This window comes from Porites lutea, chromosome 11, assembly GCF_958299795.1.
Source record: "Porites lutea chromosome 11, jaPorLute2.1, whole genome shotgun sequence".
Lineage (NCBI taxonomy): Eukaryota > Metazoa > Cnidaria > Anthozoa > Scleractinia > Poritidae > Porites > Porites lutea.
In genome coordinates, this window is record NC_133211.1 from 3,824,486 (window position 1) to 3,851,029 (window position 26,544).

Here is a 26,544-nt window from a genome sequence, read left to right on the forward strand (position 1 = left end):
CCTCAATTTTAAAAGTTAATCTCGTTGATTATGACTCAGAGAAAGTTTCGAAAAGTTGGTTAATGAGAGTTTAAGAGAAGTGAATCAGAATCAAATTATATTATATTTGCAACTATGAAAGGGAAGAAACGAAGATGCTAGACATTAGCTATACTTCTTTACGAAATGTCTATGCTTTTTGCCCAACTATGATTCTTAAATTATCTTTTGGATGGATCAGTTTGATTCTAACCTTCTTTATTCATCTCCAAATTCATCAGTTTTAAGAAATGATGAAAAGTTGTTTCCGTTAAAACATAACGGGAGATCAGGCTTAATTTTAGCAGCTTCCATACATTCTGTCTTAGGTGGTCGCGCTAAATGCCTTTCCCTCCAGAGTTTTCACTCTAAATTCGAGATTGCTCCGAATCTGTCAATTTAAGAAAAAGTTTTCTAATTTTACGAGAAAAATTTAGAACAAATCATAGGATAAGAACTCTTTTTTCCTTAATTTATACTTGCAGTTTGAATTTAAGAGAACGAAATCTTATTTTATGAGTTGTTTTTTCTTAAAATAAGAAATCCAAGAAATCTCGAATTTAGAGTGTTTATTTACCAGCCAGGTTTCGCCTGGTAGGCGAAACGAAAATAGAGCATGATCTCAGTTTAGTTAAAGAGGGGAGTGTTGTTAAAAAGACTGTTTAACAGTATCTTTCAGCTAAGTTGGGTATATTTATACGATATTGATGTATTGCTATCCCCCTGGCTGACCCAAGCCCAGGACAAAAAAAGTCGAGACTCTAAGAATGAAACTAAACAACAAATAAACGACATTCCAAAAAATTTCCTTTAGCGCTGTTTGGACTGTGTTGTCGGAAAGTAAGAGTGAATTAAGCTGTGAAAGACAGGTATAAAGGCCAAAAGATATATGTGTTTAATATACGGCTTTTATAAGATATCTTTCTAATTTTTTTGGTGATAAAAACTGTCGCACCGGGACCAGTGTGTTACTTCCTTTCACGAAGCTTCACATTACAGTTTTGATAGTTGGCTATGTTCTAAGCTTAGATATGTAATACTAGTACTACAAATGTCTAAGCCTGACTTTAGACATGTATTACTTACACAACAGTACTATTCACAAGGTCTATTATTTTTTAATTTAAACCCGGGTCTCGGGATGTTAAAACGCAACTAAGCAACTAAGCTTTCAAACCTACCTCACGTTGCTAAAGAATACTGTGAGATACGTTCGAAAGCTACTATACGTTCCTTTATTTCAAACCATAACATTATATGACTGAGATAAATCGTTCTTTCCTTACCTCAAATAAAATGAGTTGCTTTCAGCGAGTTGTGACTGCTTCAACGTAAACCGCCGTCCTTGTGTTCAAATGCCTGGATCGTTTCAAAAGAAAATCTTGCTCATATCCATATATCGGCATAAGGAAGACAGGCGAGGCCTCAAATCAATTAAAGCTATCTTTTATGAGGATCCCTTTGCTTCAGCAAAATTCAAAAATGGCGCTCAAATTTGACTTATTTCGTCATTCGGTGTTCCTGCTCTTTCCTCGAGGCAAACGAGAAAAAAATGAGGGTGGTTTAATGAATATTAATGATGAATTGAATAAGCAATTTTAATTAATGAACTGCACGGAGATGATCGGAATTTCATGCCCTCGTGCGCACGCACCGCGAAACAATGTTATTCAAATTAATGTTTTCTATTCAAAATGTTCGAAAGGTAATTAGCTGCATCTTTTAAGCTTCTTGATGAGAAGTTTTAATGTTTAGACTGGTTAAAGAGTTAAATTTTTGAGTATCTGCCTTTCCTTACTGATTTTCTCTTTCTAAAGTAACATCAATTTAATTAATTCTTCTTCATGGGTTGAAGCCTGAAAAAGTCACGAAAAACAACAACAACAACAACAGCATTAACAACAAACACGGTGACGATAATGACGATGATTTGACTATATTTAGTTTTTTTAATAAGAATTTAACACTCACTTGCAAAATCAAATTACCTGAAAGTAGAATTAGTGTTAGTTGCTGAAATACGAAGATCCCGGTGTGTCCAATTTTCTCCTCACTCACCCCTCCCTTCTCTCAACACACACAAGCGCCATGCGTACAACCTCGTTCCCAGGATCCTCTCTCTTCCTTTCTCAAAGAGGGAAGGGAGGGGACCATGAGGTTGACTCTTCGTACTCCCGCGAAAGCCATGCTTGAGGGCATATTACCCAAGTCAAAGTGATTGGAAATTTTAAAAATAGCACAAGAATTAACTTCGAATAGGAAGAACCAGTGACAAGTCGACTGAAAAAAACCTTTGTTATCTCACCTTCCTTAGAGATACTCTTGAGGAAGGCGTCGATCGTCCTTTGTTTATCACTGGTTGCTAAATGAGTATGAGAGAGGGCCTTAGAACCATCCTTTTATTAGGTTAGCTTCAAACGTATTGGTACAGCGACACAATAAGGCCGTTTAAACGAGGAAAAATAAAACGCGTCTGTCTTACTTAGGAAGCGTCATGTAGCAGCTGCTCGGAAGAGAAGTCACCAATGGTGCCTACCCCTGACAGGCCCCGAACAATACTGAAACAATGGAAAGAATGACATATCATTGTTTTCTGTGATCAATCAGGAAAGGAGAGACCTTACAAGCAGCTCCTACGCAACCGGGGTTCCTAAATAAGACTCAAACTATCCCGTATAAACGGCACATTTCGTTTGAAATTTAGCTAAGACGCAACTTATCGAAGAACTGCCCCCAACACCTGTTCTTAGATAAGACGCGTCTTTGCTAAGTCGCGTCTTAATGTGCCGTTTATACGGGATAGTTTGCGTCTTACCTAGGACGCGTCTAATGTAAGACGCGTCTTATTTTCCCTCGTATAAATGGCCCTAATATTACATTGACAAGTTTGTGCCTTATCCAAGCTCTGCAATTTAGCCCATGTAGGGTCATTCATGATTGAAACAATATTGGGAGACGAGAAAATCCCTAATTAGGGTGCTTCAATCCTCGTCTTATTCAAGATGGCCACGGGGACAAGATGGCAGTGCTGCTCACTGAACGATTCAAGTTGAGATGAGAATCTGAACAGAGACCTTACCCTTCTCAGACAACACAGGATGGCGAAACAAATACAAGGCGGTGTAAAGTTAAAAGTCCCGGATATACGGAGATCCGTAGCCTGCCTAGCAGGTATCAAAAGGAGTACTTTGTTCGAGTACTGTACAACCTTAATAAGACACCAAACGCCGATCACTTCCTGGAATGATTCTGTTTAGCAGTGACAAATCAAAGACGCAATCATTTAAGAAAACTTGAGCTTTAATTGATTAGAATAAAAATACTTTCCAGGAGGTGAAATATGTACAACGTTTTCTCGTGTCTGGCCATTAAATAGATACACATTATAAGCCTCCAATTTTATGAAATTTAAAATTACAAAGTTCTATATACATAATTTGAACTATAAAACTTAATAAATAGCACTTAAAAATACCCCATACACACTAAAGCGGAATTCATTCAAGTGCACTGATTTCATTAAATGTACTAATCAACAACGAACAACGCTGGCGGTGAAAATGGATTTTCCTTGTGGCACAATACTTTCATAGCCTGAGAAAACAGCCGACATATCGCGACGCTACCACTGGTTTCACTGCGAAATGACGTCTGAGAAACGAGCGCAGAAATTCCATACTGATGAGGCATCACTACCCAGATCTAGGTAGTGCTTCTGATTGGTTGAAGCAAATTTCTTACGTGGCACGACCAATCAAAAGGACGACCCAGATCTGGGTAGTGAGGCGTCATCAGTACGGAAATGCGCTCGTTTCTCAGACGTCATTTCGCGGGGAAACCAGTGCTGGCCTCGCGATATTTCTGCTGTTTTCTCAGGCTTAATACTTTCTAACTTCGATGAAAAACAATGACAATAGTTTACTGTTGAACGATACCGTTGCGAACTTTAATTTGTCAATAAATGTAATGATGGATTTAATTATGGTTACTATAAACACTCCATGCGACACCATATGATACTATTTATCAGAGGTCAGTCAGGATTCTTAAACAGAAGATAAAAGATAGTAGCCCATGTTATGAAAAGAAATGCAATTCATGGCAGGAAAGAGATATACCCCGCGATATTTTTCTTGTGGTATGTATTTTCGTTTCCTGCCCAAGCAAACCCGACTTTTATCCAACTTTCCTTCAATTCTCGAGCTGGACTCCCACTACAATACAAAGTTAACTTCCAGGTTCTTTTCCATGTCCTGCACGCGAACCCTGGGAACTTGGAGCGCCTGCCGGCCGGCCAGACTTGTTTGGTTGTGAAAAGAATTTCAGTATTAATCACGACAGTCCAGGCAGATCAGTATTTCTAAACATTATTCACGACAGTGATAGGTTTTCAGCGAAAACTGACGAGAGTGCTGCAGGCCTATTCCATTTTTAAAATGACCGGCATGACCAGCCAGTTCTGGCTTTAGGTGAGCACCTAGTCTGCTAGCAAGCTCTTCTATTTGGGCGAGTGAAGCGAGCCGGGCGCCCCACGCACTCGCTCCTCTCGCGTGACTTCTCGTGACTCTCCAAAATAGAGAGCTTGTTCGCAGGCTAGTAAGCACCCTAAGTTGCAACAGAACATAGACAAAGGATAGCACATGGAAGTTGACTGTCTTTTAACTTGTAAGTCGAATATTCACAAATAATTCTCGTTGCAAACCCAGATGGCTGCAAGCAAGCATAATTCCGCAAAGAACGTATTTCACTAGGAAAGTGTCATAAATTGTCAGAATGGAACGATGTTAAACTCTTTTTTAGTACACATACCTAACACGAACGACTATGATTGATAGTGAAAAAGACAGCCAGGTCTATCAAGAAGAAGCCAGACACAATGAAAGATATCACAACTGAAAAATCTCCCAGAAATTCGCGCTCATTAAGGTGAGTTTTCAAGAATTTGATCGAACGGAAAATTAACCCTTTCACTGCAATACACGTTGAGCCGTTTAGGTAACAGAGTGTCTTAAAGTGGTGACAAACTCTTCATATTAAAGTCAATGAATGGTACTTCTTTATATATGGCCATGTTGACGTCGTTGTATGGTGTGGTTCATATTTTAAGTACGGTAGTTAAAAAAGTAATAAAATGTGATCTTAATTACACCATTCTTTTAAGCCTGGGCAAAGTTCTTAAAAGTGACATTTGGTATAAGAGTAAATTTAGCACTGGTGTTGCTGGTTTGCATGTTGAATAATCTGATTTCTAACTTGCAGGTCTGTGAATAATGCTGCCCTATGACCAGTAGCCGACCTATGCCCTTGACTGATTTCAAATAAAAGCTGTACGTAGTAGCACTTTCCTAAGGATCCACTTATTGGGCCTTGAAGCTGCTTCTACTCACTTTAAAGCCAACAGAAGCCCCTTAGCTACAATATTTAGATTTTAGTCTGTCCAAGCAGTGAAAGGGTTAAACATCATAAACGCTGAGAATTTCTTAGACTAAGAGTAGTTCTCCATTTTCCTCAGGGAGATTATAGCTAGCGAAATACGCGAGAACGCGCAAACATCGCGTCTCATGTTCCTCACGCGTACTCGCGGTTTTCGCTTCGTACCATGGGGAAAATGAGAGACTACTCCGGGTAGAGGTTTGTAATTCAGTTCACCATCTATCAGCCAAGGCTGATAAAAAAGTAAACTCGACGTACTACCGAGTCCTTTTTAAAGAAAAATATTGAACGAATTCCTTCAAGATAATTATTATTTTTCCTAAAGTACTTCTGCCAAGGAACCAATGTGGTCCATAGGTACAAAAATATTTTGTATTCATTCTAAAAACACGCAAGGCTTAAAATTCAGTCTCTGCCGAATCAAAATACGCCAGCCAAGTGGGTTCAAAACATCTGCAAAATAAATATAGAGAAGATGTTACGCTTGCTTTCAGTTTTATGTGCTTGTAATTTAGAAACCAGTTTACTTTTTGCTATTAAAAGGGATGCTGTAGTTCTTTCAATCACTTTTCTCAGAATGTGCATCTTAACATTCTAGACACACACTCACAGAAGCTACTAAAGAAATCTGTTATGAAGGCTTTGTCCGAGTGGAGGTTTCGTTCTGAATCTTTGCCAAATTCACAATAAACGTGACTCAAACTCTTCAAGTCACTGCACTGATACATACGGTCAAGTCTCTCTAAGACTAAGACACCTTCCGGACCGGCCCTGACTGTCCGTCTTAGAAAGGTTTCGGCTTATAGAGAGTCAAGGTAACATGACGCAAGCAATTTTAAGAAACTAACGCTCAACCCATTCGTAATGAAAAGACATCTGTTTAACTTGTACAAAACATGTAAAACTTGAATATTCTAGCAGCAAAGTGGAATCATTTTCTCATCGTGAAATCAAACGTTCATTCATAAAGCAACTGTTCACGGCTTCGTGGTCTAAAAGCGTAACAGTGTATACTCTGCGAAATGGAGCAGGAATACAAAATAATCAAACTTTTGCAATTTTCTGTCATGTAGAGCACCTCACATTTCCTTTTTGAGGTATTTTTCACTGCATAAAGCACTTCTCAAGTGTCAGTTGACGGTTTCAAAAGTGTCCGTTGTCCGTCTTAGAGAGGTGTCCATCTTATAGTGAGAATAGTTACAGTAAAATGACCGAAAATCGGCAAGGACCAACACCAGGTGTCTGTCTTAGACGAGTGTCCGTCTTATAGTGAGAATAGTTACAGTAAAATGACCGAAAATCGGCAAGGACCAACACCAGGTGTCTGTCTTAGAGAGGTGTCCGTCTAATAGAGAGAATAGTTACAGTAAAATGACTGAAAAACGGCGGGGATCAACACCAGGTGTCCGTCTTAGCGAGATGTCCGTCTAATAGAGAGAATAGTTACGGTAAAATGACTGAAAATCGGCAGGGACCAACACCGGGTGTCCGTCTTAGAGAGGTGTCCGTTAAGAGAGAGTTGACTGTATACAACCCGATCCTTGGTCTTACATTGAGGTATTTAGAAATGAAAGGAAACTGAGAAAAAAAATTACACTCACCAGGCCGTGCTAACAGGACGAGGACTGGAGATGAGCTAGATTAGCAAGATGCTCCCTCCTAAGTTTTCTATTCTCTGTTCCCATGGATACCATCTCAACCGGCCGCTGGGAATGACGTGCGTCATTCAGTGACTCCGTCGGCACACGAGTCGCCTGATTGGTCATTAGGGCAACCGCTGCTTGCTCCGCCGCAGTTTGTCGTGACTCGTAGTCGGTGCTATCTTGAGACGACTGGGAATCGTCGCGAAACTTCGGGAACGACTGCTTTCTCCCACTCAGAGAATTTTTCCTCCCTTGTTGCATTTCTGCTGCAAGTTGATCAGCGTGATTTGACCTAAATTCACCGTTTCGCGTAGGTGTAATTCTATTACCTGAAGCCTTCTGGGCCTCAGCAGGCGAATCCACACTCGAGACTCTTAAGAGTTCTGGTTGATTAGTTCTATAAGCTCCAATTATAACACGATTCGCTCTCAAGTCGGTAGCACTGCCTTTCCATCTTGTATTTCTTGGTTGCTCTGATTCCTCCTCGTCGCTCGACCCATTCCCCCTTTGTCTCGTTATGGACTTGGACCGACCATACGCAGTTGCCCGAGGACCATTTTGGAGGACAAGGTCTTGGCTCTCACTTCTGGTTCTCCTCTGGGCCCGCCCACGAAACGTGCCATTCTCGCGAGGCGATTCTTTCCCATTGACAGCATAAACATTGGGTGCAGACTGTCTAGTTCCGGTAGTCAGAGAATCGTAACTTTTCGAGTTCTGTTTTGTAGTTCTTGCCTGATCTTCAATGACTCTACGCTGTTGTCCACCGAAAGAAATCACGCTGCCCGCAGGATTGGCCGAACTTGATGCCCACGAGGTAGGTACAACATTTGCAACTCTCTGTTTAGTGTTGCGCTGAGAGCTCTCCCCGGAAAGATCAACACCTTTATTACTAATTACAGTGTCCTTCCACGACTGTTGACCGACAATATCCGAGTAACTATCAATATCAGAGTCCGACGGATCGGGGATCGAAGACGTCCGAGAATGATCGGTAACCGAAGACGACGAAGGCTGTCTCTTGTTACTAGGAATATGGCCATTGAAGCTCGCGTACTTATGTACAGATTCTGAGTGTTTCTTTGAATTTACAGGCAGTACTTGTGACTTAGAAAGGGCTCGCATATTTCTTCGCTCGGGTTCCGCAGTTGCCACTGGGCGGCTGGAGTAGTTTGACGGTTGGGCTTCAGATTTAACGGGCCTTGCGATGATGCTGTTTTTAGCCCTCATGCTTGAGCCCCCTATACTAGAGACGTCAGGATTTGAACCGCCAACTTTAGAATCAAGATCGGATTCGATTGAGGCTGAAATAAGGGACAAGTTGGAGATTACAGTGGAGGCGGAATGAACTTTAGCAAGTTTAAATGTCGGGTCCTCCTTTTCGGCTGGATTCTCTGAATCTGCGACAAAAAAGAAGTCGATGAGTTCACGTCAAACAAAAAACCCATTCTTCTCTTAACTTGTTGAAAAAATTTAAAGTGCCAATTCGTACAGATGTTAACTACAAGCCTACTCTACTAAGGAACTTCTAGAGACTGTGGATAACACCCTAAAAATAAGACCATTCAAGTGAAAGCTAGTATAAAGCTCCACGCGACATTTGCCGTGATTCTATTTCTCATGAGAGACAAAGTAATTCTAATTTTGACCCAGTGGATAAAATTCTTCAGTAACAACATTCAAGTGACAACTATAGTAGATGAGGTGTTGTACTATGTACTACATTGTAGGTTGTTCAACATTTGGGTAAGTGAATGCTTGCCCCGTAAGTCAAGATGAACGGAACTTTTGACCACTGACGCAGTTCAGTCAGCTGTGTATCAGTAAAGCTAACAATAGTACTTTTCTGCGGAGGGGGATGTTCATTTAGCAATTTTGTATTTATAGACGGGAAACCGTCTTCTAACCGAAATTCATGACTAAAAGCTCGGGTAACATGAATCCGATTAAAGGCAAGTTTCCCGTCTCAAACTTTCCCCTCTGAAAAGACAAGAAGATCGAACGAAAAACTGCATTTCAATCCTCAGGTCTACCCGACTTATTAAATCGTACGAAAAGTCACTCAGTTGAAGTTAACTCTTCGCAATTAAGTCAATGGTTTCCTGATAGATTTCCTGAGGTACATATCTTCCCTGTACAAGTATACTTGTTTCAAGTCAAATTTGATTTCAAGTTAAAATTTTTTAATCTCAATTGATTCTCAATTTCCTTTGTCTCATAGCGCTAGGAAACAAAATTAACCTGAAGTCAAATATGAGATGTAACACACTCACCCGTGAGAGCACAGAGGGCCTGTACTGTGCACTGTATAGCACGCCTGCTGTTGGCTTTGCCTGATCTTAACATGACCTCTTCTTTTCCAACACCGATCAGATCAAAGCCAAGAGATGCAAGTAGCTCGTGACAGCCCACCGTGCGCCATAACTTGAGATTCAAAGGAACCTGTACATTGTTCATTCCTTGAGTGAAACAGGACAGAACCTGACTGAACTGTAAGGAAAAAAAGAAGAAGAGGAAACACGTTATTAACCCCATAATACAAGACCGTACTTTGTTAACTCTTTCATACAAAGGGGTATTTCGACTGGTTTAATTGACTGAGTGAGGATTACTGAGTGAACTTGTTATGTAAATGTTGCACAGGCTTACCAGCGAAACAAGTGCAGTATTAACGGTGCGCGCGTTGACGAGTTTGGCCAGAGCTTGAAGAGTTGTAGGACTGAGACCTGAAGTAAAAAAAGAATGAACATCTTTAGCACCAGTTGACTATCTTAAAGAATGGTAACAGACAACTAACCAACAGAAGACAGACCAACTCTATATTTTAATAGTGTTTCACTTGGTTGTGCCAATAAAAAAGACTCATAAGACCGCGGGTGCTCGTGTTTTTGAGCTGGGACTCAATCGCTCTGGACTGGGACTCATGATTTTTCACAAGATGATCCCAGGACTCAGCATAACTTCTTGTAACAAAATCACTGAAAAGAGGAGATGGAGCTCCCTTTTTCTGTCTATTTCCAGTCTCCCTCCCTCTTTCCGTTCCTCCCCCACCCCTCTCTACCCGCATTCAACGCCCCCTTCGGTGACTACAAATCCTGATAGCTTAATAATAACCAACTGCTTGACATAGGAATCAACCAAACTGTTACAATCACGGACCGGATTCACTACGGTTTTACCTAAATACGAGGCTTTCATTTCCAAGGAAACAAGCTTGAGTCTTAAACATCTTAAAACAACTTGTTAAAGCTAATTTTCATAACTCATAAACCGGTCAAAGAAAGTACTTTTCACTGTTATGGTCGACGCTATAATTAGTAAGGCATCTTCTCACTGATGTTTATCAGATTTCTATAAGATTAGACCGCTGTTTTCCTTCTTCAGTCTAGACTGCTCACTAAGAAAAAAATCCGACTCAAAAAAGTGGATAATACCGTCATTTGGGAATCTTAATCTTATCAACTCCACCTTTCAAGTGCCGCAATCAAGACGAAGTTGCCGTTGTATTTGTTTTACTCCAGTGCAGCAACTTATCAACAAATTAATTCAAACTTCTAATCTTTCAGACTGACCAAAGTTTGTGCTCACCTATCCAAGATAAAAAAACAGACCATTGCAACGACCAAAACGTCGGAAAAAGTACTTTGATAATAAATCTGATGAGATAAACAGCTTTCCACTTTATTTGTTTTGGATGAAACCAATAAAATTAAACTGATTAACGGATTACAAACGATTACAAAATAAATAAATAAATAAATAAATAAATAAACAAAATAACTAACAAGGTACCCAATGGAGAGACAAAGCGACGAGTCCCAAACAAGTGGTAAAATTTAGTGCTTGATTTACTTGTTGAGTTGCACGCACGTCAATGTTCATCATTTTTATGGCTTTAACTACAAGGACCCTGTAGCTGACGACAAATCTTGTAGAAAGCTTCAAAACAAAGTCCAAAACAATTTCGGAAGCCTCGATGCACATTCAGGAAAACATGAATTTCTGATCGCTAAGATAATCCGAAAATTACAAGCAGAATTTTCAATAATCACTCTTACGACAACACCTTCTTTGCTATTCTTACGAAATCTCGACTATATATACACGTTATAGGAACGTTACTTAAACAGTCTTGTGATAGGACTCGGACATCGCTTTCAGTTATTTTACCTAGCTTTTCAATTTATTAAAAAAGCGTTTGGGGGATTGTAACATGAATAGTATCAAGGGTAAACGAAACATCCACCTCCCGTTGGTGAACAGCTGTCAGCTTATCAAGACACCCCGAGGATCGAGAGATCACAATCTAACACCCATTCTAACAAATCCTTATACCGTAAACTGACGCCTATAACCCCCTCCCTCTCCCCCTAGTTGTCGGCCCATCTAACTGTAAATACAAAAAAAATACATCTGATGACAAGTCCCCCCCGGATATAAGCCACCCTTGCAATGAATTTGATTTACAGTCGAACCTCTACTAATGGCCACCTCTCTACAACGACCACTTTTTTTGGTGGACAGTCCATACATTGATTCTCATTTGAAACATCTTTACAATGGCTACTTTCTTCTGTCCCTAAGGTGGCCGTTGCGTTGACGTTTTGAAGCTTAGGGTTAAGTTTAGTGCAAAATACAAAACGTATTGTGATCAGCACTGCTATACAGTCAAACCTCTTTAATACGGACACCAAAGGGACAGAACCAAGTGTCTGCTTTACAGAGGTGTCCGTATTATAGAGGTAGGGAATGTATGATTTTTGCATTTCTGGGACCAAACGAACTGTCCGTAATAGAGAGGTGTCCGTATTATAGAGGTTTCCGTAAGGAGAGGTTAGACTGAAGCTTGTTTCGAAGCGCTTTTTCTATTCCGGTCATTATTAGCCCCCTCGGATATAAGCCCTCCTAAAACCCCTTACGAAGACGTACAACCCAGGGCTTATAAGCGGCAGTTTACAGCATATTTCCCGTTATAAGCCCCCCTCGGATATAAGCCCCTCCGTTAATAAGCCCTCCTAAAACCCCTTAAGAAGAAGTATAAGCCCAGGGCTTATAAGCGGCAGTTTACAGCATATTTCGCGTTATAAGCCCCCCTCGGATATAAGCCCCTCTGTTAATAAGCCCTCCTAAAACCCCTTACGAAGATGTACAACCCAGGGCTTATAAACGGCAGTTGACGGTATTGTTTAAGTCAATCTTCCTACACTAATAGCAACCTTACCCAATAAGGCATGCAGATGATTACTGGCATCAGCCAGCTTATCTCCTACTCCACTGGCGACAGACGGAAAGAAAACTGAGTCTGGAATTCCATTGGATGCCTTCTGAAACCGGAAACCAAGGAGTTTAAGCAGCTCACGCCATCCACTGGCTCCTTTGACTTTAGCGTTGATACTAGCGTCTGCTGTGTACATGGACGACCGCTGTCCTTGACGAATGCGTTGTTGAGCTTTGTCGACCTAAAAACATGAATTTGCACGAAGTATACTTTTGAACTTTAATGGCACAAATACAATAAAGATGAAAGATAATAATTGAGTCAAGGCTTTATCAACAAAAAAATATGAACAAAAACTTAGACAAAGCAGACGCACCTGTTCGCCTTTAAAGTACGAGAAATTGCTCCGTGAAAGCCACCAAAAACGAAAGGGAGAAAAAAAAGCAATTTTCTCGTGTTTTGCGTGTCAAGGTTTCTTCCTGCACGTTGGTGGACGGGTGAACATTCTCTCTTTTTCTCACCTCTTTCCCTTCTAACTGCCCACTATACAGGTTGAGAGTTAATGAATTTACGCAAAATCACTAGACTGCATACTATATCTTACCAGATGCACGAGGACCTTGAGAGCGTCTCTGCAATTCCCAGGGTTGTTCAACAGTTGAGAGATGGCGCTACTCATCAAAGCTTCCTTGTTTGTAAGAGCGCTATCACCACCAACCAGAATAAACCCCGCCCAGTTGGATGGGTGGGAAAACTGTTTGGTTCCCTGGACAACTTGCATGGCTTGGCAGAGGGCTCGACTAGCTAGCATTCCCTGCAGAAGCCCTCCGTAAAACGCCTTGAGTAACAATTTGCACGCCAGATCAGGTACAGGCCACAGGGATACCAAAACACACTGTGCACCCGCCGACAAAAACGACCTCGTCAGTCCGATCACTCCATCCGAGGTTATACGATTACGCGATGAATGGTTGTGAGCAGCGCCAATAACTACGAGCTTAGCAGATAATTTCTGGTCCAAGATGTCGGATGCTGTAAGAAGAAACTCGGATAGAGCAGGTGCTTCATCAGGGCTCATGTCACCGAGAAAGTCCAGACTTGCCCTCTCAGGTGATCCTGCTGGGGATGCGAATTTATCATCGGAATTCTGAGGAGCTAGAATAAGGGAAGATAGCTTCCATGAGACATGGGTGGCAAAATGCACGCACTCCGCCTTAGGTAATTTCCGGACAACTTCACTCTTCGTTGCGATATTGCCAATCAAAGGTTTAGTGCTGAAAAGTTCGGCCACGATCTTAGCTTCGTGCTCGGCGCTCGGGTTCGACTCCCACTGACCAAAAGTTGCAGGGACCTTCGGGTTTCCGATCACCATAACTGAAGTTGTATCCAGACCCGTCTTCCTTGACATCAGAGCTTTGCTGTTAATAGCAAGAGACTGTAGTGAAGGAACAACGATTAGACGAAATCGTCGGAACAGATACTCCTTGGAAAGACTTCCCTTTAACACAGGGAATGGGACAAGGTATAGGTCCCCCTGAAGAACTAAAGCAAGCTCGGAATCGTCTCCATCGAAATATGAAGAGGCCGGCAATGCGTCTTCCATGGGCGCAATTAACAGCTCGTACAAAGCTCGAAGGGGAGGCTTACCAGTCCAGCCAAGTTTCTTGCTACTCGTTCGTACACCGTTTAACTTTCGCACATTCTTTTTTGACAAACCGTTGCTTCTCGGAGTCGAGCGAAAACTTGCCTGCCCAAGCGACAGTGACGACACGCTGATAGTGTCGTCATCCGCTGACATGTAGGACAGTGGGCTTGTTCCAGCGCTGAGTAGACTCTCACGTTCCCAGGCGTCTTCCGCTTCACTCTCAGATATGCTGGTTGCACGGGTCAAATTCAAATGTGGTTCAACCCCCAGGGCCTCTCTGACTTGAGTAATGTAAGAGTCCAATAGAGTGGAGGTGTGTGAGTACGCAGCACTGCTACTCTGATCCAAATCCACTGTGATTTCATTATCATGGTCTCCATCCGACAGAAGCGAATCATGGAACTTGACAATGCCTTTTCTTGGGGTGATAAGCCAACTGTACAAGTGTCCAGCGGCAATGGAGTAGTACAATACAGTCGCTTTTTGGCTTCTCACGAAATCCGCAATCTGTTCTTGTGTGGTCAAAGGATTTTCCAAAAACTTTGATATGCCGTTCGCTGATCGATTACTTCCTTGTCGCTCCTGGAGTAAATCGATAAAGTCTCGTGTCCGACTGCGCTCAGCGACTGCTAAAGCGTCTTGGTGGTTGCCCATTGTCACTAGAACACGCTGTAAAACCTGATAGGTCGCTGCCTGTAGTTCGTACAAGGAAAGCTTATATTCGCCACTGTGAATACCTTCCTCACGAAGCTTTTCCAATAATTCCGCAGCATAGAAGAGATGACCCTGCGATGCCTCCAGCTGATTATCAGCCAGGTGCGACAAACCCAACCGATGACGTATTCGCGCCTCATCCTCAGTCCTTCCAAGAGTCTGCACGATAACGAGGCCCTGCTTGAGGTAAGCGATGGCTTGGGAATAGTTGCCAAGCTCGTGGTGCGTTCTTCCCAGTGAACTGTACGCCTGCGCTTTGGCGGCCTCATCGTTCATTTGTGAGGCGATGTTGAGATGTTGTTCTTGAAAGACTACTGCCCGTTCATAATTTCCGAGAATCTCATGCGTCACTCCGAGATGAAACGAAGCTCGGCCACGCCGGCCCGCATTTTTCAGTTTATCAGCGATTGCTATTTCTTCTTCGTGGAGCTTGAGCGCTTTCTCGTACTCGCCCATCTTCTGATTTACCAGTCCCAGGCCACACAAAGCATCACCTTCATTAACTGGATCATTACAATCCCTTGCTAAGGAAAGCTGCTGCTCAAAGCAAGCCAGGGCTTGTTCGTAGTTACCCAGTACCTTGTGCATATTTCCGAGCTCGCAATACGCAGTTCCCTTCGAGCGGAAATCAGTAAGCTCGTGCGCTACGACCAGCCTCTTCTCAAAACATACTAGAGCTTGTTGGAGATTTCCCATGGTTCTGTGAGCGTTTCCAAGCCCGCGATATGCTTTGTCCTGGTCAATCACACTATCCAGCTGCTGTCCAGCGGCTAAGTATTTCTCATAGCATTTAACGGCCTCTTCGTGATCACCCAACAGGTGATAACATTCGCCTAAGTTCCCGTATGCTTGACCCCTTTCCAGCACTGCACTAGCCACTTGTTCTAACGTTGCGATCTGCTGTTCGAAAAAGCCCAATGCATCCTGATAGTCCTCACAGTTCATTTTAGTGATACCTAGATTGCCGTAAGCCTGCGCTTGCAAAACGCAATCGTCTAGTTCAATAGCGAGGCCGAGTTGTTCAGAGTAACAATTGTAAGCATCGTTGTACTTCTGCATGCTCGTGTAAACACCTCCAAGATTACTCAACGCCTTGCAAACGCCTAGAGTGTCTTTTTCACTCCTTCTCAAATCCAATTCCGTCTTGAAACACGACAACGCCTTTTCAAACTCGCCCGCAGTCTTGTACGCGCTACCTAACGCGCCATAAGCGTCACTCTCAAGCGAAGTGTCTTGCGCCTTTTTCGCGACTTGCAGTTGTTCCTGGAAAAATCGGATTCCTTGATTGGTGTTTCCTAACGTAACATAGATATCCCCGATGTTGCCGCAAGCTTTAAACTCCCCTTGAACGTTCATCGCCTCTTGGGAGACAGTTAAGAACTCTTTCTGGCATTCCAATGCTTTATCCTGTTTGCCTAGAGCGCTGTAAACAAGTCCGAGATTACAATAAGCCCGACCTAAACTCGGTTTATCCTCCAGATCTTTTGCAATGGCAACATTCCGCTCGTAATACGGTACAGCGTCCAGATGATTCCCGAGCGAGTAATGAGCAAACCCAAGATTGTGGCAGGCTTTGCATTCTCCCGCTCGATCCCGCAAATGTCGGCAGATAGATAAATAGTTCTCGTAATAAGAAATGGCCTTGGAAAAATTCCCGCAAGAGCTGTAAAAGTTTCCCAGGTTACTCAGCGCGATGGCCTCGGTTGATTGATCGCCCAGTTCTTGTGAGATGACTAAATGCTGCTGGTAATGTTTTAGGGATTTATCAAGGCTTCCAATGGCCTGATAAGCAACTGCCAGATTCCCTTGTGTGCACGCCTCCGAAGGTCGATCATTTACCTCTTTGGAAATCACTAGTTCTTGTTTGTGAAATTTAATCGCTTGATCATACCGCGCGCAGGCGCTGTACGCACAGCCCATATTGCCATAAGCTCGGCCCTGGCCCGCTCGATCTTGTAACTCTTTACAAATGGCCAGGTGTCTTTTATGCAGTTTCAAGGCTTGCCCGTAAAGCCCCTTCTGCTGAAAAATAATTCCTAGATTCGATAATGCTCGCCCCTCGGTGGCGCGATCCCCAAGTTTAATTGATAAAGCCAGTTGGTACTCATGAAAGGTCTTTGCCTGCTCTATGTCACCCTTACATCTCAGCGCATGCCCAAGACCTGCGTATGCACGCGCCTCCATAAAAGAATCTTTGGTCTTTTTCGCAACATCCAGTACTTGCCGATGGAACTGGATCGCTTTATCGAAGTCTCTTTTGTAATGGAACGCACTTCCTAAGTTACTATACGCCCGGCCTTCCTCGGTCTTGTCTCCTAACTCAACAGCAATTTTCAAATGTTCTTGATGGCATTTGATGGCGTTGTCATAATCCGAGAGCAGTACATGGACAGCGCCAATGTTTCCGAGTTCTCTAGCTTCCGCTTGCTTGTCTTTCAACTCCTTATAAATGTGACATGACTGTTTATGGCTCGCAAGGGCGTTGGAATAATCAGATATTGACACATAAGTATGACCCAAAGAGCTCAGTGCCGTGGCCGAGGTCTTTCGGTCTTTCGCTTTCATAGCAATCGCCAGTTGACTTTTCTGATGCTCAAGTGCCTCCTTGTACATGCGCTGAGAATAATAGGCGCCTCCCAGGTTACCGAGCGCGCGACACTCGCCCGCTTTATCGTTCAGTGACTGAGCAGTTTCTAGATCTTGCTTCATGTACTCCATGGCCTTCTTTACATTTCCAATTTTCCAGTAAGCTGTACTCAAAGCCGATATAACAGAACCCCTGAGACGTAGTCCGCATGTGCCGACTTTCAAAGCCGCTTCAAGGCAATCTACTGCCGCTGTTAAGTGACCCACCGATAACAGCTCCTGTCCTATAACTGATATCATCACAAATGGGCTCTTGTCAAGTTTCATTTTGTTTAGCTGGTTGTAGATTGGCTCTAAAGTAGCTGAAAAAAAATCAGTAAAAATAACAGTAATTAGCTTATAATTTTTTCTCTCAACAAAAACGCCGCAGAAACAGTTATAAGAACAAATAGGCTTGTAGCGTGGCCACTCCAACTGAAATTTGTGATAACCTCTCTGCCCGCAAGAACCACAAAAAGTCCCAAATCCGTGTTCTTAATAATTAAATCAGAATTAACTGTTTACAGCAAAATGCTGTAATGAGGTTTTATTCGAGTAAGTAAACTGATAACAACGTAATCTGAACTTGACGTTACCACTCCACCATCAAGTCACAGGCTCTTAATACCCGCAAGAACTGGAGCATATCTTTCTTCTGACTTCTGTGCTTTAATCATAATATACTGTTCAAAGACCAGTTTGTCGGGTTGCTTTTCCTATGCACACACTCAACATTTAGTACACCCAAGACCAAAGAAGCACTGTACTAGCAGTCCCTTTCTAGTCAGTCGAGTGGGCAGGCGAACCTCGAAGTTCAGAGAGTGACAGCCTACTAGAGTTCTGAACAGACTCTCAAACAACTTGAAACTTGAATCGATCAAAAGAGAAGCATCCATGACAGGTAACTCGCATTGAAATGTTTTATCGTAAAAGCAGATGTTAGAGGACTCTTGACTTGGCGGCAAAATCAAACGCACTTACGCTATGCGCTCGATATTCAAGAGGACAAGGTTAAGTTATTTATATCTGCTTGAATCTTTAAACCTTTTTTGCGGCTCAGCCCGTGTCATAGTTCAAGTGTGTAATATTCTGTAATGTTCAAATTGCGATGAAAGAATGAATGTCTTTAGCTAATATCAACCACTTGAGCTGTTTATGCGTGCAGTCCCGCTATATAAGTAACTTAGATAGGAGCGTCGATTTTTAAGGGACCAGTGGAACTTCAGATGTGTTCTAATTGGGTAAATGTTTTACTGATCTGGGAAGCAAGCCGTATTGCAACTGTTGACAGCATTCAGTAAATATTTAGGCGTAAGGATTGGTCTACCATAAACCTGCTCTAAGCAGAATTTTATTAATACCATCTAAGTTCCGCTTGAACGACCTGGCCATTTTTATAGCCTTATTTTGACCGCAAACTAAAATGCAGAAAACCCCACTGCTCGAAGACTGTTCTCAGTTAAAAGGTCACAAATTGGAATCTTAAACAGTCAGAACAGCTGGGCATTGTCCGATTATTGTGTCAGGTTTGGTTAACAGTTATAGAATAAAATAAAAATTGCACAACTTGTTTCTATGAAATGATGTACAACACAAATCTGAAAAGAACACTTGATAAAATTACGACAACCGTTTTAACTGTTAATCCAACGAAAAGACTAACCATAAAAAATTGCATATTACTAAAATATTTACCTCTAAGGGGAGACTTCATCGCGGCCTCAGTCAAGGAGTTCAGCAGTTGAGGACTCTTATCATCCTGCGCAAGCGCAGAAGCGAAAGCTCCGAGGGCATCTGCATGTCGTCCCAGGCACTGCAGGGCCACTCCTTGCCGATAATAGGCCTGGAAACAACAACATTGCGTAAGACATATTGCCGCCATGAACTTAACCGCCAATGTGGCAAACATTTTTATGAACTAAAAGAGCTTAACCGTTATAGCTGTTATTTCCCACTCAGCGCTTTACAAACGAGTGTTTACAACAATAAATAACGATATGTTGTTCAATATATGATTGAATAACGTTTGTATCCGAGAAAACATGCTCAGAATTTCCGTCGTAAAATTGCGTGTCGCAAACGACAAACTGCTAGTTAAAGCTATTTGTGAAAAAAGGATGAAAATACAAAAAAGGAACAAGAAGATAAACTGAATTTCACCCACAAACCTTGGGCATTTTCAACTAAGCAGTTACGCAGTGGCTTTCAACCGTATCGACCGCAACTCCTCGTAACACACACAGTCAATGAAATACCTTAAAAGATTACCTGCCGGAACCCAGTGATAACTGAATGAACTCGCCGCGAACTATGCGGGCAGATTAATATCACATCATGAAAGCCAAGATGCAGGTTCTAAACAAGGTAGTATTTCCGCGACTTGGCATCAAAAATATAAAATTTCATACTTTTTAAAATGCCGACCACCCATATCGTTAAAAGATACTGAGGACTTTTAATTAAATTTGGAATTGTTTGTCATACATCGCAACGGCAGCAAGACCAGCCAGAGTGAATTCGTCGAGTGGGTAAAGAGATTGCAAACTGCATTAAGATTGTACTTCCTATAAGGGGCGGCTTTTACTGTAATTGGACACCGGGGCAACTTCAAGATTAACTTTAATAGATTTTACGTCCAAAGTTAATTTAAGTCTCAGTTTTTATGATGGGTAGCTTAATACGAACTGTCGAGACTAGGGACGAATTCTTAAACCGGTAATATTTAACTGAATAAAACTGATCTAGACAGATCATGTATTCTCTGTATTGTAATCTGTATTTGAAAACTAACGTTAAAGTTTTTGCACAGGAGTTGATAATATTTTCACTTTCCATCACAACAGTACAACTACTGCATCAATAACAAGGAAAGAGCGACATGAACAATCAATCCCCAAAATAAATTTCTGCGCAGAGCAAGGCATTTTTTCGCTTAAAGCAGGAAGAGAGTTTGTTTTACTTCTTGAAGTAAGAAACTTAAAAGACTAGAGGATTTCGGAATAGCTTATAGACAAACATATCTATGAGATTAAATATCAAAACAATACAAGGGCGAGAACACGTAAATGACCTTGAGGAAAGACCAAACAAAAGTTAACCTCTCTTTGAAAAATTTTCCTACTATGTGCAGGATGTACTGATCAACATAGTTTAGTTGAGGTAATGGCCATGGTGCATTCGGTAAATTACACCAAAAGTCGTTATCGAATTAAATCCATCCTAATTAGGCTTGCGAATGTAATCGTTTAGAATCTCGTGTGCACTGCTTTAGCTGTAAAAACGACAATGCACTTTTCCCTAAACATCATCCTTACCTTCAGAGCCTCCAATAACAAGCTCTTACTCATTACAGTTGCAACTTGTTAGCCAGTAAAAGTACAAACAACAACAGCAGCAAAGAAATCAAAGCAGTCTGCACAACACAGTAAATAGCACGATATAAAACCATCATCTAAAGTGACCACTTAATATACTTTGCCAGCAGACAAGGCTCGGGGCACGCAATTGGTCGAAACACACGAGTCATAGAGCCTGAAAATAACACGCAATATTCTTCGGCGGTTGCTATTACTGCCTCGTTTTATATTCCAGAAGGATCTCCATTTTCCTGTTTGTTAAGAAGATACAATATTGAACAGCGAGTAAGAACAATGCGCCAGATTTTCATCACGTCGTGAATGGAACCAAGGAGGCTTGGATTAAAGTAATCAACATTCGAGGATGAATATACAGCTAGTCCGAGAAAACAAACCTATGTAAAGTGAATGGAAAGCCGAGTGTATACTGTTTAGAAAGTTAGAAAATTTTGGATATTGATAAGGCGTTTGATTTTTGTGTTTATTTAGTTTTGTTTCTAATTATTATGTCTGCACAATGTGCACCCTGTGAAAGAGCCGACTGGTGTAATACTGAAAAGCCCGTATATCAAAACGCATATTATCCCCGCGTTCTTCGTACGTTTCCTATCGTGTTAAAAAGGAGAGTTTGTTTGGTAATCGTCTCCTTTACTGTCATGACCTTCAGCATGATAAAGTAAACATACACCATATGACATTACGTAAGCCCGCCCCCACCCCACCCTCCTGAAAGGGGGGGGGGGGGGGTGGCAAGGTGAACTCTAGACATTCTTTAGTAGTGGTGTATTTATTGCAGTCAATTATTTATCTCAGGAAATTTTTTTAGTCTTTTGTTTCTGGGTTTGGTAATGCATGCTAATGAAGTTGAAACAAAGGGAAATTACAAATTACCTGAGATAAAAACTAAGTACGATATATTTCTGCATCATCACGCTATGTTTAGCTGCAAAGCTGCGGTCAAATCAAATCAAATCAATCAAATCAATTTTATTTAAGCTCGATAGCGTGAGGAGTGGTTGCCCAATCTCCCGAGCCAGGAGCTCATGTACTAAACGCTCGAGCATTCCGGATCGAATTGGAATTTAGAAGTGTTGGTTTTTGCGGAGAGGGGAAAACCGGAGTACCCGGAGAAAAACCTCTCGGAGCACAGAAGAGAACCAACAAAAAACTCAACCCACATATGACGTCGAGTCCGCGAATCGAACCCGGGCCAAATTGGTGGAAGGCGAGTGCTCTCACCACTGCGCCATCCCTGCTCCCCATAAAATCTACAGTAGACACCTAACGTGCTCACCCGAGGCTATCTCAGAAGTTACAAAAGCCTCACTGCTCTGACATTTCTGAATTCTGTTGGTAAAAATATCTGAGGAGAGTGCAAATAGCCCTAGGGGGCGGAGGCAGCCTCCGTGTCTCCCTATCCCCCAGACCCTACGAATTGAACTGTCAAAAGTCGTCCTTTAATATCACTAACCAATTGATGCCAGCTTGTTCCCTACAACAGTTACCTGTCACCTTTCGTGATTTGCAGACATTAAACTATTTACAGCGGTACGTAAATTTTTAATAAGAAGGCTGCCTAATCCAAACTAATGAAAATTCATCGAGCCACATTACGAGTTATCCAACCGGAAATGATGGAGATATTGCGTCAATGGATCGCTATCAATTTTGACTTGATTTATCATCGAGGAAAGCTGCCTCTAAGTTTGGCCATTTTAAACCAGAGCTGGGTCTCTAAAACTACATGTTATTTATAACAGTATTTTAATCAGCAAAATCTTTCTTAATAGCATTATTTATCTTTGTTTTGATGTCTTAAGGCAGGTTTACCAAGTAAATCCCTAGCTTTCAATGTCGTAACTTATTGCAGCATAATAAACACGAATTTCAAACGCGAAGTTTAGAACTATCTTCAAGAGCAAAACAGCAGCAACCTAACATCTTTTCTTTTTTGGTTTCCTTTCAAAGACATGATTGAAGGTCTAGCAAAATGAAACTTTGGTAGTAACTGTGAGTTTGAAGTCTTAACTACTCTTGTTCCAAAGGAATTTCTTCTCCAAGTAAAAAAGACTGATTTACTTTAAACTTTGCGAAGCACTTATCGAAACACAAATGTGTAAAAGAAAAATTCAGTCTTAAGGTAACTTTTCATGTTTGACTAATCTGATCAATTTGTACTTCCACATCTTTTGAAATCTATCCCTATATTGGTCTGCAAGGTAAGCAAATAAAATATTTCGTACACTTTCATTCTGACAATGGAGCACGACAATCACGCATCACTTTACCTTTCACACTTTAACTCCCGACCAAAAGTGAAATTCTAGTTGACTGGAGGTAGATCCAGTAAAACAAATGAAACGAAGTAAAAGTCGATACACAGGATTTCATCCACAAAGTTATAAGTTAAAAATTCGACTTCGTGGCAAGTTTTTACTATTGACACAAGCGGTAAGGATTAATCAAGTAAAACAAATGTGATTCATGTACACTGGTCGACGACAAAATGAGGGGTAACTTCTCTTTCTGCACATTTCTAGGCCGAAAATGTTCTCAACATGTTCTTAGGTAAGTTACATCAATATAAATGTCAAGTATTAAATGTGTGTTTGATGCAGACATTTAACACATATTCTCAAAGGACTATACTGAATATTTCCAACGAATCTTCTTCAACATAACGAAATTTGAGCCTTAAATAAGATCTTTGTCATTCCTAAATTTTGGCAAACTACTCAAAACAAAAACTAAACAACAACAACAAAAAAAGGAGTGAATTCAACAATCATCACATCAGACGCACTCTTTAAAATATGGTGTACTTCAAAAGGTCATTATAATTAACTGCAACACAGTAAATGCATAATACGCCTATAACAGACACAATGCTATGAAGCCTCTAAAGAGATCATAATTTGCAAAATTAGCATAACGTCAAGATATTAAAAGTTATAAAAATTTCTTCTGCAATATAACTGTACATTGTAAACGGTCTAAACGGTTTTCTTTCGAACAAAGAACGCGTACTTTGCTAAAATGTTTACGGTTTCCGTGAGAAACAAAAATAGAAACAGTCATGAAAATACATCACGCTCTTTTTCTCTTCACTTTTTGAAACAAAAGTGGCCATAAAGATAAAGTTACCAAAGTGTTAAAATATTATCGATATTCGGTCTCGTCCACGAAATATAACGAAATCCTGAATAAAGATTTTGTCGTTTAGGCCGTGCAGTAGCTTTTTCTCTCTTGGAAACCTGAGACAGATTAAAGGGTCTAAAAATACAGAAACCGTGCGCCGTAAAACGCAAAAAGTTTTCAGATATTTGTCACGCATGTGAAGGTCTCTAACCCACCCTAGAAAAAGGAAAACATTCAAAAGTGAAAACGCCAAAAAATCAGATCTGATATGACTAAAATTGGGTCGCTGTTGGATGTATATAATGTCTGTTTACATTGATGTGGTCTTGCACGCGGGCCACCCCCGTTAGTTACGCGTAACTGCCACAAGAAATACTTAAGATAAATTCAATAGCCTTTGTTCAGACTCACCCAGCTGTTAACACCGAAAACGTATCCTTCCTCGATTTTAGGCGAAGAAACATGGCTCTTCTTGACAAAAGCATGGCGTTTCATGCTAACGTCATGTCGCTGGGTCGATAAGACGGCACTTCATTCCGCAACTACGGGAATTATCTCTTCCATAGCTTTGGTTGTGTTACTGTAATATCAGCGAGCGATGAAGTCACTCTCATCCGCGGTAACTTTAACTTTCTGTTTCTTTCGTTCTCAGGTGCTTTTTCACCGCATTCACCGCAACAACCTTGAAATGTCCACACTTTTGCGAAAAACTTCGAGGAATCAGTGAAATTCACGTTAGTTAATCCCAAATGCCTTGCGCTCCGTGTCACAACACGCAACCGAAGACCAAACCCTGCTATTTTCTAAGAGATCGACAAGGAAACTCCTCTAGAAATTCGCTTCAGTGCTTGTAAATCATCATATCCATCAACAAGGTATCTGCTAACTATACTCGCCAAAGCAACCTCGAGACTCGGGCTAAAAAAACGCCATAATTTTTCAAAGAAACATTCACAGATCTCTTAATGTCGATGAACACGCACTCGGACACTGAAAAAAAGTGAAAGGTACTTTGCACTTTGCAAACAGGAAGACCGTTTAAATCTTTCAAGTGGCTTTATCGACCGCACAGCCTATCGAGATAACTTGGATATAAAGACAGTCAGAAGCAGCAGTAGTTCATTTGAATATTGTTTAGTTTATTCAACGAAATCCGCCAGGAGTCGCCTCCAAAATGGCCTGCTATAGGTTGAGTCGTCTTGTAAGCAAACATATTATACAAATACACTGCTATTTGATATTAAGTTTTATATAACAGCAAGCTCTGGAGAACTGTTCAACCAAAACCAAGGACTTGATCGTTTTAAAATAAGGGAGCGTTTTCAGAAAGCGTTGAGTTCTGCTTTCAAGAATGCTTCGTGGGAAGTTCATCGAAAATGTCAACAGTGCCTGCGAATGAACCAATGAAGTGATCAAGGTTAAACGGACAAAGAAAAAAAAACTTTTCATGATGAATGGCAAAAAAAAGTAAACATTGTTATAACCAGCAGAGCTACAAGGTAGAAAAGAGACAATGGTGCACATGAGGGGTAAAAAAATCCTGGGCTGCGATCAAATGATTTGCGCCTGACAAAGACAAAGAGAATATTCTTTCTAACTACACTAACATCGTTCCGCTTTATCGACTCAGCATTTCTTGTTCAAGTCACTCCACTTATTAACACCAAGTTATCAACCTGTTTCATTGTTTTATGGCAGATTTATTTAGAGCAGCTGTTTTTTAAAGAAGAAATTGCGACCTTTCACAAACCTCTAATTTATTATTGGCTCTGACTACACTTTTCCTATCGTCACTTCATATGGAACTTATATTTGCGTGAGTCGTACGAAAGAGAAAAAAAACGTTTCTTTTGATAATAGCGACAAAAAGCGTCACTTTGCGTTAAAAGACAAATTATTAAGATGACAACTTCTTTCCAACCTGCTAATAAAAATTCAAGAAGTGCACTTGAAAATATAGCGCTCGTTTTAAGATTTAAAATGATTAAATAGGCATTCATGTGGCAATTTGGATGCAATTGACCCGCCTCGATATATAAAGTTACCCTCATGTTAATATAACGTTAAACTAGATTATAACGACTATAAAACATTTTTAGCCCGTGTTTAAAAGTCATTAATATAGTAAGCACAAAGAGCTATCTGACACGAGCTTAACTTTAGGTTTACAAACAAAACAGAAAAATTTCCATTTGCCTTTAAGCGTTATTTGTATAATCAACGCCATGCTCTTTGCTAAAACAACATAAGAAAAAATTCGGCACCTTTCTGAGGAAAGATTCGTGCGAGCGCAGTACTTTAAAGATCAAAAAATGAACTCATTAACCTCTAGAAACCCTGTAAAAACAAAAGCAGGAAACCGAGCCACACACATTGAATGGGAGCAAAAGCGTTTCAGTTTTTCCAGAAGTTGACGACTTGACTTCGCCGCAAGAGAAAGCAATAGAATTCTGTAGTGCGCAAGCCGTTATCTTTCAGTTATTTTGGATATTTCATCAAGTTCATGAAAATCGCTGCTTTAAATTCCATGACTGGTAAAATCAGGTACACATATGAGACGAGCTTAATGGCAGGAGGAACTGGAAAGAAAAATTACCAATCAAAACGCGCGAAGTAGCTTGGTTAGAACATAAATTTAACACAGAAATGCTTTAAATTCTTCCGGTAAAAGAACCGCTCTTGACATTAGGTTAATGGATGATTAAATTCGATAGCTTTTGACTCAGGAGATCACAAGAACTTTTCACCAATCAAAAT

The 26,544-nt window shown here is 41.1% G+C and overlaps 1 protein-coding gene across 1 annotated transcript in view; it reads right to left on the reverse strand.

Annotated features, from left to right (window-relative positions):
* Positions 1–3,300: 3,300 nt before the first annotated feature.
* LOC140952444 (uncharacterized) overlaps positions 3,301–26,544 on the reverse strand; it is a 38,189-nt gene continuing 14,945 nt past the window's right edge. Inside the window, exons 3-9 of the mRNA XM_073401867.1 lie at positions 18,989–19,136; positions 12,914–17,616; positions 12,313–12,550; positions 9,741–9,817; positions 9,365–9,581; positions 7,053–8,491; positions 3,301–5,904 (exon numbers count right to left, since the gene is read on the reverse strand). Of these exons, the coding sequence (XP_073257968.1) occupies positions 7,062–8,491; positions 9,365–9,581; positions 9,741–9,817; positions 12,313–12,550; positions 12,914–17,616; positions 18,989–19,136 (6,813 nt within the window). The 3' untranslated portion in view covers positions 3,301–5,904; positions 7,053–7,061. The remainder of the gene's footprint in view (positions 5,905–7,052; positions 8,492–9,364; positions 9,582–9,740; positions 9,818–12,312; positions 12,551–12,913; positions 17,617–18,988; positions 19,137–26,544) is intronic.